General features: G+C 38.9%; 1 protein-coding gene across 3 annotated transcripts in view; it reads right to left on the bottom strand.

The window, feature by feature from the left end:
- Window positions 1-13,820, bottom strand: part of LOC135207336 (protein NDUFAF4 homolog) — a 220,632-nt gene that overhangs the window by 102,037 nt on the left and 104,775 nt on the right. For all 3 annotated transcript variants that reach the window (XM_064239043.1, XM_064239045.1, XM_064239044.1), the window contains exon 4: window positions 5,179-5,274. In XM_064239043.1, coding sequence (XP_064095113.1) covers window positions 5,179-5,274 — 96 coding nt within the window. The remainder of the gene's footprint in view (window positions 1-5,178; window positions 5,275-13,820) is intronic.

The raw sequence follows: 13,820 nt of genomic DNA, 5'->3' as shown, positions 1-13,820 counted from the left end.
GAGAACAAAGATCCCCTCCATGAAAGCCTACAACACCAAGAAATTAGGGAGAAAACAAGTGAGGTCAATGAAATAATGGGCATAATACACACCAACCACCAGTATCACAGAAACAAATAACTTGACATATGCAGGAGCAAGATTAGTAGCAGAACTGATGGGAATTCAAACACCAACACCACCAAGCACAACCAACCCAACAGAAACCAAATAGCAACCTCCTTGGAAAAGGCGCCTGGAAAAGCAAATCATGGTGATGAGATCTGACTTGAGTAAACTGAGGAGATGGCAGAAAAAAGTCTAAGAAGCAAGAAAACAAGGGGAGGAACTCAACGAGAAATACAAAGTACAGAGAGGGGACCTAAACAACACAATAAGAAGATGTAAAACGCGGCTTAAGGCAAAGCACATAAGATCCAACGGTACATGAAACAGGAATAAGGGATACCAACAGAACAAACTATTCGGAACCACAGAAAAAGACTGATACAGCCACTAAGATGGGGAAGACAACCACCCAGAAATTCCTGAAGCCGAACCAAGTAAGACACTCTGGGAAAACATATGGAGCACTCCGGTATCACACAACAAACATGCAACATGGCTCCAGGAAGTCAAGGAAGAAGAAACAGGGAGAAAAAAAACAAAGATTCATTCACAGACATCACGACAGAGACTGTCAGACACCAACTAAAGAAAATGCCAAACTGGAAAGCCCCAGGTCCCAATGAAGTCCATGGATACTGGCTCAAAAACTTCAAGGCCCTACACACGAATAGCAGAACAACTCCAGCATTGTATCTCAAATCACCAAGCACCCGTACCAAATGAACCTGACCAAATGAAGAAACAAAATCCCTTAGTACAAAAAGACAAGAGTAAGGGAAATATAGCCAGTAACTACAGGCCTATCACCTGCCTACCAATAATGTAGGAAGTTACTAACAGGTATCATCAGGTGAAAGGCTATACAACTACCTAGAGGAGACAAACACATCCCCCACCAACAGAAAGGCTGCCAGAAGGTCGGAAGTGTACGGGGCCACAAAAGACCAGCTTCCTGATAGACAAAAATGGGTTAATGAAGAAACAGTAGGAGAAGGAAAATGCGCAACCTAAGAATGGCATGGATAGACTATAAGAAGCCTTCGACATGATACCACACACATGGCTAATAGAATGCCTGAAAATATATGGGGCAGAGGAAAATACCATCAGCTTCCTCGAAAATACAATGCACAACTGGAATAACAATACTTACAAGCTCTGGAATAAGACTAGCAGAGGTAATATCAAGGAGAGGGATCTTCCAGGGCGACTCACTGTCCCCACTACTCTTCGTAGTAGCCATGATTCCCATGACAAAGTACTACAGAAGATGGATGCCGTACCAACTCAAGAAAAGAGGTAACAGAATCAACCATCTGATGTTCATGGACGACATCAAGCTGTATGGTAAGGAGCATCAAGGAAATAGATACCCTAATTCAGACTGTAAGGATTGTATCTGGGGACATCAGGATGGAGTTTGGAATAGAAAATGCGCCTTAGTCAACATACAAAAAGGCAAAGTAACGAGAACTGAAGGGATAAAGACTTACCAGATGGGAGCAACATCAAACACATAGATGAGACAGGATACAAATACCTGGGAATAATGGAAGGAGGAGATATAAAACACCAAGAGATGAAGGACACGATCAGGAAAGAATATATGCAGAGACTCAAGGCGATACTCAAGTCAAAACTCAACGCCGGAAATATGATAAAAGCCATAAACACATGGGCAGTGCCAGTAATCAGATACAGCGCAGGAATAGTGAATGGACGAAGGCAGAACTCCGCACCATAGATCACCAGGAAAAAATATAAATGACCAGCAAACTACACCCAAAGAGCAAAATCGGCCAACATACAATACACAAAGCAATACACCCAAGAGCAAAATACGGACAGACTATACATAACACGAAAGGAAGGAGGGAGAGGACTAACAAGTATAGAGGACTGCATCAACATCGAAAACAGAGCACTGGGGGACAATATCTGAAAACCAGTGAAGACGAGTGGCTAAAGAGTGCATGGGAAGAAGGACTAATAAAAGTAGACGTAGACCCAGAAATATACAAGAGTGCAGGAGAGACAGAGAAAGACAGAAAGAACAGAGGACTGGCACAACAAACCAATGCACGGACAATACATGAGACAGACTAAAGAACTAGCCAGCGATGACAATTGGCAATTGGCTTACAGAGGGGAGAGCTAAAGAAGGAAACTGAAGGAATGATAACAGCGGCACAAAAGATCAGGCCCTAAGAACCAGATATGTTCAAAGTACGATAGAACGGAAAAACATCTCTCCCATATGTAGGAAGTGCAATACGAAAAGTGAAACCATAAACCACATAGCAAGTGAATGCCCAGCACTTGCACAGAACCAGTACAAAAAGAGGCATGATTCAGTGGCAAAAGCCCTCCACTGGAGCCTGTGCAAGAAACATCAGCTACCTTGCAGTAATAAGTGGTACGAGCACCAACCTGAAGGAGTGATAGAAAACGATCAGGCAAAAAGATCCTCTGGGACTATGGTATCAGAAACGGACTAGGGTGATACGTGCAAACAGACCAGACGTGACGTTGATTGACAAAGTCAAGAAGAAAGTATCACTCATTGATGTCGCAATACCATGGGACAGAAGGGAGTTGAGAGAAAGAGAGGGAAAAATTGGATAAGTATCAGATCTGAAAATAGAAATAAGAAGGATATGGGATATGCCAGTGGAAATCGTACCCATAATCATAGGAGCACTAGGCACGATCCCAAGATCCCTGAAAAGGAATCTAGAAAAACTAGAGGCTGAAGTAGCTCCAGGACTCATGCAGAAGAGTGTGATCCTAGAAACGACACACATAGTAAGAAGAGTGATGGACTCCTAAGGAGGCAGGATGCACCCGGAACCCCACACTATAAATAGACCGACCAGTCGAATTGGAGGACTGTGATAGCGGCAAAAAAAAAAAAAAAAACAAAAAAATAATAATAATAATAATAATAATAAAATAATACTGTAATTACAAAATTCATATGTGATAGTATTTTAAAGAAATACAATACGTACTAATCTATCCATGTCACTTTTAATTAAGGTTAACTCTCTCTCTCTCTCTCTCCTCTCTCTCTCTCTCGCTCTCTCTCTCTCTCTCTCTCTCTCTCTCTCTCTCTCTCTTACCGAGATGAAAAGAATTTTTATGGTACTAGTATGTAAAATTTTATTGATAATTTCAGTTATTTAATAATAATAGTAATAATAATAATAATAATAATAATAATAATAATAATAATAATAATAATAATAATAATAAAACTTTAATTACAAAATTCATAATGGTCGTATTTTAAAGAGATGAAAATGACCTTTCCCCATTTCACTTGTAAGGATAATTCCACTCTTTCTTACTGAGATGAGAGAATTTTTTATGGTAGAGGCACGTGTTTATTATATTTTCAAATAATATTAATAATAATAATAATAATAGAAGTAGTAATAATACGATAACTAATTTCAAAGAAAATTCTTCCCTTTGGTCTCTTTTTCTGTATCAATTTCCCCACCTCAACTCGAGTGACACTCGAGCTTAAGAATGCCATACAATGGTCAACGAATTTAATGGTTTTATGTAATCTCTCTCTCTCTCTCTCTCTCTCTCTCTCTCTCTCTCTCTCTCTCTCTCTCTCTCTCTCTCTCTACTGAGATAAGATCATTTTCATGGACGTGTATGTAATAAGTTTATCATTAATATTTTCCACTAATAATACTATAAGTACAAAATTCATATCTGAGTATTTTAAATACAATAATCATTCCATTTTCTCTCTTTTAAATACTGTAAGGACAACTCTCTCTCTCTCTCTCTCTCTCTCCTCTCTCATCTCTCTCTCTCTCTCTCTCTCTCTCTCTCTCTCTCTCTCTCTCTCCACAAGATACTTGTCATACATTTGGTGTTTCTAATTTCTTCCTTTTATCTCTCTCGCTCTCAGCAAAAGAATTGATAGACAGACAAACATAATTGCACAGTCCTCTCTTCTCTGGAGAAATATATGTATTTATGGGAGGGGGAAAAAAAAGTTGGGCCTTACAGACGTTTCATTTGGTTCAAGTCTATTGAAAACCTAAGGATTATTTTTCTCTCTCCTCTGTCTCTCTGAGCTTCTTCCTTTCCTGTCGTCTCTCTACTCTTACCTCCTCTCTCTCTCTCTCGTCTCTCTTCTCTCTCTCATCTCTGTATTTTAATGAAATATACAGTAATTTGTGAATACAGTGTTTGCACATGAAAAAAAGTAAATTAGTGATAATTTTAGAGATACGGCCTAAGAATAAATTGCAAATTAGTAGTGAAATTTTCCCTGTGGACATGTTTTCAAGAACGTCGTTCCGGCTTACGACGATTTTCGGGTTACGACGCGTCTTAAGAACGGAACCCCGTCGTAACCCGGGACCGCCGCCTGTATACATATATATATACATATACATATACATATATATATATATATATATATATATATATATATATATATATATATATATATATATATATATATATATATATATATATATACAGGCAGTCCCCGGGTTACGACGGGGTTTCCGTTCTTGAGACGCGTTGTAACCCGAAAATCGTTGTAAGCCGGAACATCACCAAAAATCCTAAGAAAACCTTCTTACTTTTAATGCTTTGGGTGCATTAAAAATTTATGTAAACTAAATTCTCATTGCATTTTGCATCAATAAAAAAAACCTTCAAATATTGATTATTTTGCATTTTTGGTGTCCATATTTCTTCTGCAAAACCAAAATGAGCATTGTAGGCATCATAACCCTGGAACATGCGTCGTAACCCTGGAAATAATTTCTGATGAATATAATCGAAAAGCGCCATAACCTCGGAACGTCGTAAGCCAAACCCGTCGTAACCCGGGGACTGTATGTATATGTTAGTATGTATGTATGTACAGTATGTATATATATATATATATATATATATATATATATATATATATATATAATATATATATATATATATATATACTATATATATACGTATATAATAGATTCTTTGGCATAAATCTAAAGAACTAGAATACTGTACGTAAAAATAAATCTTCATATAAACTCTTACTGCAGGCACATGAAATCCATACTCTGGGTCCTCCATAGTTTTTCTGTCTACAGGCAAGGGACGATTAGGTGTTTCTGAAGATATTTTTATCTCAGGCTGAAAAAAAAATTTATTTTAAGTAAAAATATATTTTAAAATAATAATTTAAGTAAACAAATGTTCAAATTTACTATAGTACAGAACACATGTAGTACATCTGTATACAGCAATGCCATACTGTGAAACAATTTTCTTTATTTAAATAATGTCTGTTTGACTTCTCAATTTGATTTTTTAACAATGAATAATCAGTTTTTAATACCAAAATTACTATCATCATCATTACTACTACTGCTATTATGAGCTAGTTTAACAAGAACAATATGTGTGACACAAAGGGCCACTATGAAGTTCTGCTACTCATGTTTTTGTGGTGTTTTATCTTCCACGAATCTCAAGTCTCCTATTTCATATTTTTTTCAGTGTAAGTCTGGGTCTCCCACAGAAGCCCAGCTGACACTATCACATACTTTTCTGCTTATATGAATTTCAATGAAAATACTATAATGTAAAATGTCCTTTAGTTAACTATCTTAATGTGTTGCTAAATATTATGGCGTTACTGTATTTGGGGTTTTACATGACAAAAGATTAGCTGTGTTATTGTGATATGAATGCTGAGGAAATTGCAGGAAAATATGATGGTGATGTCATACAATATAAATAAGAATTAGAGCATTTTAGACTATATTTATTTAACAGATTAAAACTTGACAGAGTACGTATTATGAAAGATCATGAAAAGGACAAAACTAGAAAGCTTTTATACTGTTATATATATGACTTCTTACCCTCATTGACTGAAAGATTAGAGGTGATGAGAATTCTGTCCCCCAACCCCCATAAAAAATAAAATGTTTATAGGTCTGTATGTATGACAATAATTCTAATAATACCAATGGTATAAAAAATATGTCCAAATAAAGGCACACTAATTAATTTTGGCATTAATACAGAGGAGATGAAAAAATGTTTTAAATTAATTTGCATTTTCTCTAAGTATACAAACCAAATCCTTTTATGTATGCGTATTCCTCAGTGTGAGTGGGAATGTGCTTTAGAAACTTGGTAATCGGGGACTAATCAGGAAGGAATGGTGTGGGATTAGGATAAAAAGCTCTGGTTTGTATACTTAAGAAAAATATAAATTACTTGAAAAAAAATGTTATTTGTTCCAACAGAAATACCACCTTTTACATAGGATACTCACTCCACAAGTGGGAAGTCATCTCTCAACTGACTGCTAAGTTGAATCTCCAACTGGAAATGTCATGTTTCCAGTAATTATAGTGAGTAAAGCATTGATGACTCCTCTACCCTCCTGCTTGGTCTGACATACAGATGACAGAACAACAGGAACCTGGACCTGAGTGAGATGTATCTGAGATCTTGCCTGAAGCGGAAAGCCTTGGGGAATGAAGTGTGATTATGCATGAGGTGACAAAATTTGGAAGGTAATTAAATATGGGTAATACAACTGATAAGCTCAGAAAAGCTCTATTAACAGGTGACTGTCTCCTTCCCCACTTGATTTAAAGGAAAGTCAGAGTCATATTTCATAAATCAAAGCTTTACAACAGGGTGCTTTACCATGTAGCACCTGCGTCTGCTCCCAGTCCTGACTATACTCAGCCTAAACAGCTGGCTTGCATAGAGAGTAGGGGAGAAGGAAGAGAAGCCAAGCAGTCTACCATTCAACCGGTCTTAAGTCCGCTGACTATCTTAGGCAAGATGCTTGAATGTAAAAATAAAAGAGAGCTTGAGCAGCTAAATCTGTTGAGCAACAACCATAGGCTCTGCTTAAAAGGTGTCTAATGACCTGTGGGTGACATACCTCAGGTGGAATGAGGCAAGGGTGGTCTAATATTTCCAGACTTCTGCCCTCATTACCCTTGCTACCAAAAGGTTACTCCGAAATGCCAGACTTTTTAAGCTCTCATCCAAACTGTACAAATGTCTACTACACCCAAGGAGTTGTAAGCTCATCTGATTACAGCATGAAACCAGAAAGAAAGGGTGTTTCTAAACACCTTCTTATGCTTGCCAGGAAAAACCTGCTGCCATTCTGCCCAAAGCTCCTGAGCATGGATAATTTTATTGAAGCAAAGAGCTTCAAGCCTTTAAATGGATTGAAGCTTCGGTCAGAATAGACCACCTTCTATGATGCCAAACATGGATGCTGGTCCAATTCCCCTAGTCCACATTAGCTGCAGATCATCAGAAGCACATTGAATCTACTGGCCAGTCCTGAGAAAAAAAAACTTTTGTAGGTTGGGGACGCTGGCTGAATAACTCCAAGCCTGCTGTCAGAGGGATTGTAACACTTGATGAAACCACTGTAAGTGTGGCTGACAAAGGAAGGGTAGCATGGGAATCTCTCCAAATGTCTTTACTAAAAGAGCCATAAAATTGTGAAACCACTTAGTCAGGGGCCAAACGAGGAGCTGCCAGAGCCATTCTGAGGCACACGTATTGATCACTTGGCAGAGCTGAAAGGGAGCAAGGTGCAATGTCCACATTGTCCAAAGGGTGTTGTAAGGCATCTTCCAGCACATATACCAAACATTGACATGTAGAAAAGTTCATCCTCTGTCTAAACACCTGACACAAACATACCCCTCAGGTGTGCACCCCATCCTTCATTCAGTGAGTCCGTACAATTAACATCTCAGGCAAAATCTTCTGATCCCTCACTCATGGGAACAAGCTGAGGGGGAGGGTCATTTGGTGCTGAACACTACAATTGACGTTGCCACTGACACAAACACAGAGGAAGTCAGCTGTGTGGGATAAGCTTCTCCAAAGAGGACAAGTGGTAGAGGATTATTTGCCAAAGTTAAGCTGGTTATTCCTAAGTATGCAGTTTCTGTTCTTGAGCCATTGGGTCTCTGATTGCCAAGAAAGCTAGACCTTCCTGACAGTCTCTCCAAGAGGAAGGTTTTTGTCAGTCTGCAGACCATTTAGTGGAATGTTTACATTTTCAAATGAGAGTTTATGGTGTAAAAATATTTATACTACTGTATATTCAATACTACAGTAATAAAGCCTTACAATAATAGAATACAAAGCAACAAAATTAGATATAAAACTTTTGAATGATATCTTCAGACAGTGTTACTCAGTCTATCACTTACACTTTTGCTACTGCCAAACCTACTTTTATATAAGCACAGCTGTTTAATCACAGATTTTTATGATTTTTTATTTCATGGATTTTTATAAGGAATGCTGTAAAATCAATTAAAACCCCCAAGGTATAAAGAGAATCTAACTCTAGATGCCTCTCTTACCTCTTTGTCCACACAGGAAAGAACGCCTAACAGGTCTCAAGCTATGTCCACTGGAAAATCGGGATATGTACTTCTGAATTTTCTTAGCCAGTGCGGCCACTGACCAATCTAAAAAGCTGATGACTTCCAGAATCTTGAAGGTGTTCTTCATAAAGTGACCCAGTTCTGCTGAAGAGAACATCACCTTAGCAGCTGAGAATGCCGACCTTCGGGCTGAATTAATGAGACCGGAGAAGTCCCCTTGAGAGGAGGCAGAAATTCCCAAGGACGGTGCTTCTATGGTCCCATAATACGTACACGTACCTCCTACTAAGAAGATGAGAAGGCAGGTAGTTAAAACAAGTCTTACCTTTCTCTCTCTTGTCTGCTAACCAGGTGTCAACTTCCCAAAGTGCCTTCTTTGCTGAAGTTGACGAAACCATCTTCGGTAACCTGGCTGAGTCAGACTGAATTCTCAACTGAAGCATCAAAGCTGGAGAAGCAGAAGCTGCTGGAGAGAAAAAGGTAGAGTAGCTACAATGCAAAAACTTTAGCAACACTGCATAAGGGGTTGAGGGAGATTCTTTTTTCTGAGCCTTTTCTTCTTCCTTTTCTGCTGATAACATCGGAGACAGGGATACGTCTTCAGGAGATTTCAAAACAGAAGAAGGTTTATTACAAAAAACCAAAATATTATCAAACTTCTGCTGGATAGGATCAAGAACAGGATCCGCTACAGAAGGTACTTGCTGTGCCACTGAACTCACTATATTTTCTTGAGCTGATGCTGAACTAGCCAAAGAAGCAAGAGCAGTCATGATTCTCTAAATTAGAGGGCACTGGCTGCCAACCAGGAGCTGCTAACTGCTCTGCTGCTAATGTCCACTCGGTGGTCACTGGGTGTTCAGTCGTCAATGGGCGCTCAAATGCTGCCAAGTGCTTGGAAGAGGCTGGGTGAGTTGGTGCCAACTGGCGCTCAAGAACTACTGAACGTCCAGGTGCAATATATTTGGTGCATGGAGCCAGCTGGTATTCAGTGACTGGTGCACTGCTTGGCACTAATGAGCGCTTCTGTCTATGAACAGGAGGACAGCGTCTGGAGAACCTCTCCAGGCTGTCCCAAAAACTACATAATGGCACAGCTTCCTTAACTTTCTTGCACGGAACTGCTGACGTTGAGGATACGTCAACAGCAGACCTTTTCAAATTTCTTGAAGCATCATTAAAGCGCCACTGGTCCTCTGTTTGGGGCTAGATGCCTCAGAACAGAGGAAAGACAGCGCATTTCTGCAAAAACGCCTTTCCAACGGCTGTCTGCTGTCATCACCTAGGATTTGACGACAGGTGAGACTGAGGTCAACTGCCTATATGCAGACCCTAATAAGCTCCATTGGGCTTCTGGTATGGCTTCTCCCTGGTGCAGGGGAGTATGCTAGGGGTCTTCGCCTAGGAGGATTGGCAGGACAGACAGCCAGCTCCTCCACTTGCACTTCACTCATTTCACTTTTGCGCTCCATAAGCACTGTATGAACTCATAATTTGAACTTACGGGGAAATTTACACTCTAAAGCGGCAATGGTGTTAGGGTCAAGAACCTGGGAGCTGTGACAAGGATTAGGTAAAACAGTCGAAGGACTGGGAATGGGCAAAATTACAGGAACAGAATCAGAATATTAATGGACGACATAACTGATTCCTGACGAGTCATAGTTCTGTCTTGTTTAATATTTGCTTTCCTCTATCCCTTGCTAACTTTGATAGATAAGAATTTAATTTTTCCACTGCTTGCCATCCCAGCCCTTACACTCAACATAAGACTTCAGGCGGTCCCCGGGTTACGACGGGTCCGGCTTACGACGTTCCGAGGTTACGACGCTTTTTCTTAAATATTCATTGAAAAATCCACCCTGGGTTACGACGCTTGTTCTGAGGTTACGACGCTGATGCTTCCGACGCTCCGAGTTAACGAAGCTTTTAAAAAACGCATACTATGATAAGAATCCTTTATAGTTTAGCACAGTTTTTTTTTTTCTCTCTCTCTCTCTCTCTCTCTCTCTCTCTCTCTTTGTATTTTCCGACGAAAATAATCACTAATTAGTATATTTTGATGTTTATTTTCATGACTAAATACATTTTTATAATACAAAAATGATTTACTAATTTTCAAATATTAATTTTGATTAATACTGTATTAGTAAGTTTAATAAGTTGAAATGATATCACATAATAAAAATAATAATTCTCTCTCTCTCTCTCTCTCTCTCTCTCTCGCTCATCTCTCTCTCTCTCTCTCTCTCTCTCTCTCTCTCTCTCTCTCTCTCCTCTTTTACCGAGATGAAAGAATTTTTATGGTACTAGTATGTTCAAAATGTTTATTGATATTTCAGTTATTTAATAATAATAATAATAATAATAATAATAATAATAATAATAATAATAATAATATAATAATAAAACTTTAATACAAAATTCATAATGGTCGTATTTTAAAGAGATGAAAATGACCTTTCCATTTCACTTGTAAGGATAATTCCTCTTTCTTACTGAGATGAGAGAATTTTTATGGTAGATGCACGTGTTTATTATATTTCAAATAATAATAATAATAATATAAGTAGTAATAATACGATAACTAATTTCAAAAGAAAATTCTTCCCTTCGTCTTTTTCTGTATCAATTTCCCTACCTCATAACTCCAGTGACACTCTGAGCTTAACAATGCCATACAATGGTCAACGAATTTAATGGTTTTATGTAATCTCTCTCTCTCTCTCTCTCTCTCTCTCTCTCTCTCTCTCTCTCTCTCTCTCTCTTGTATTTTAATGAAAATATACAGTAATTTGTGAATACACAGTGTTGCACATGAAAAAAGTAAATTAGTGATAATTATAGAGATACGGCCCTAAGAAAAATTGCAAATTAGTGAAATTTTCCCTGTGGACATGTTTTCAAGAACGTCGTTTCGGCTTACGACGATTTTCGGGTTACGACGCGTCTTAAGAACGGAACCCCCGTCGTAACCCGGGGACCGCCTGTATAGGGAATCAGTAAAATTTTAGTTTAGAAATCAAAAAATTATGTAAGAATGAAGGAATTTCCATTTTACCCTGCATCTTTCTCTTTAGATCTAGGTACTAAGCTGAGGTCCAGAGCTGTCATATATGTCAAGTAATGTGACAGGAGGGGGAGAGAGTTGCCGTGTTGCTGAATAACATTCACGTATCTCTCTCTCTCTCTCTCTCTCTCTTTTGCCCCACAAGATACCTATGTCATGGTGGTAACTTTCTCCCTCTGTTTTGGCTGGAACTGTTAGAAGTGTACTATGTATATATCTTTAAGGGTACTACTAATAATATTAATAATATTAAGTTTAATGAGATTAAACAATAACAATAAAATTTCTATCTCTCTCTCTCATCATTATTATTCATTATTATTCTCTATGTCTCAGAAACAATTCATAATTTGACTCTTGATGGTGATATTTGTGATGTTGCCGATTCAATGCTCTCTCTCTCTCTCTTCTCTCTCTCTCTTCTCTCTCTCTCTCTCTCTCTACATCTCTCTCTTCTCTCTTCTCTCTTATTATTGACGTATGTATTATTTCAATGGTACATGTTTAAGATGGACTTTAAAACTATAATAACATAAAATCAAAGATTAATACAGTAATAAGATAGTGATTTAAGCGTATATTTGAAGTGGGATGTTATTAAGGTTATACATTGGTATTTGCAGAATTTTCAAGATTAGGAGTTATAAGCATTTTTAGAGGGGGCTCTGAGTATTTGTGGGTTTTAAATAGTAGAGGGGGGGTCTAGTACGCATCCCCCACGAATATGACGGGGTCCACTGTACCTACATCCAAAAACAAAAGAATTGTTACCACAAATTTCAAATTTTAGCTGCCAACACTAGAAATTGTTAGCTATGTAATTACTTGGTAAGTTACTTATCTAAAAACAGAGTTCAGAGCCAATGTTAACCAACCCATGCAGCTCCCTTGTACTCACAAGCACCATAGAAGTCTGTCACGCACAATGACCAGTCTGAACATATGCTCTAGGGACCAAGAAAGTACCAACCAAGAGGGTAACACTAGCTCTACTGGGTGTGTTTCAGGCAGAACTAGGGTGGAACAGCCAGATGTCTTCTTGTCCAAGAAAAAACAGGTCAGCATTTTGAATTTTGGCCTAGCCTAACTCCTTTCTTTCTCTATAAAAATGAATAATCTACCCACCTGTACGCTTTCTCCAACTCCAGTACACTCCAGAAATCACCTTAAAACACCAGCACCACAAGACTTACGACCCAAAAAACAACTCCTACCAGACAGAGAGCTCTCCCCTACCAACCACACACCACCAACACGTGCTTTCTACTGCCCCGTGTTATTGTTTACATCCTGCCGACGCCGCCGCCATCTTGTCTATGACGTCACAGCCTATGACGTCACAACACAACTTAAATACATCAACAGACACCTTCTAGAATCTACCACATGTTGTCTATATATAGGACACCCACCATATTTCAACAATGCATAAAATACCCATAACAATTATACAATATATAATCACACTTATCTATACCCATAACAATTATACAATATATAATCAAGCATGAGGTATACAGCATGCTTGATGAGACCTGTGGGTGGCCAATCAGTGTTGTCTCCCAGAGATAGGGAAAGGCACTCACTCAAAGCCCTGCAAGACATCTTATGAGAAGTCTTCTTGGACCTGTACCTTTTCTTCTTACAGGAGGAAGATGAGGCAGCGGATGAGGACAAGTTTGATAACAAAGAGGGTTTAGAAGGAAAGCATTGTGCATTTTCCATTTCTCCTAGCTCAAGCCTTGTTCACCTCTGGTGCAGGCAGAGGGAATGGCCACGGTAAGGAGTGTCACTGCAGTAGTTGTCACCTTGGGCACTGTGGCTGATGCCAAGGCATCTCCTAGGGAAGTACAACTGCAACAGGAGGGTCAGCCTCCTTAGTGGATGAAGCAGCATCAATAGCTACAGGAGCCTTCTTGGTCTTGGGCATATTTAAGTGGTAAGGAATGCAGAAAAAGACAGACTTCCTGGGATATTAACAGAAGGCCATACCTCATACAGGTACTAAACAGAAGACAACAATCCTGGAATGTGAGAAGATTCAACAAGAATAGGCAGGGGCAAACTATATACACAGGAGGGAATCCCACAAGGGGAGACACCTCACTGGGTACCTGGATCACTATCAGACAAGAGAGAATAGTAGTTGCCCTCCTTAACAAATGTACCATCCTCTGACTGAAGAGAAACTGTGTAAGTAAAAGTGCTGTGAAAAGCGC

This window comes from Macrobrachium nipponense, chromosome 32 (genome assembly GCF_015104395.2).
Source record: "Macrobrachium nipponense isolate FS-2020 chromosome 32, ASM1510439v2, whole genome shotgun sequence".
NCBI lineage: Eukaryota > Metazoa > Arthropoda > Malacostraca > Decapoda > Palaemonidae > Macrobrachium > Macrobrachium nipponense.
This window is presented reverse-complemented; position numbering and strand designations above follow the sequence as displayed.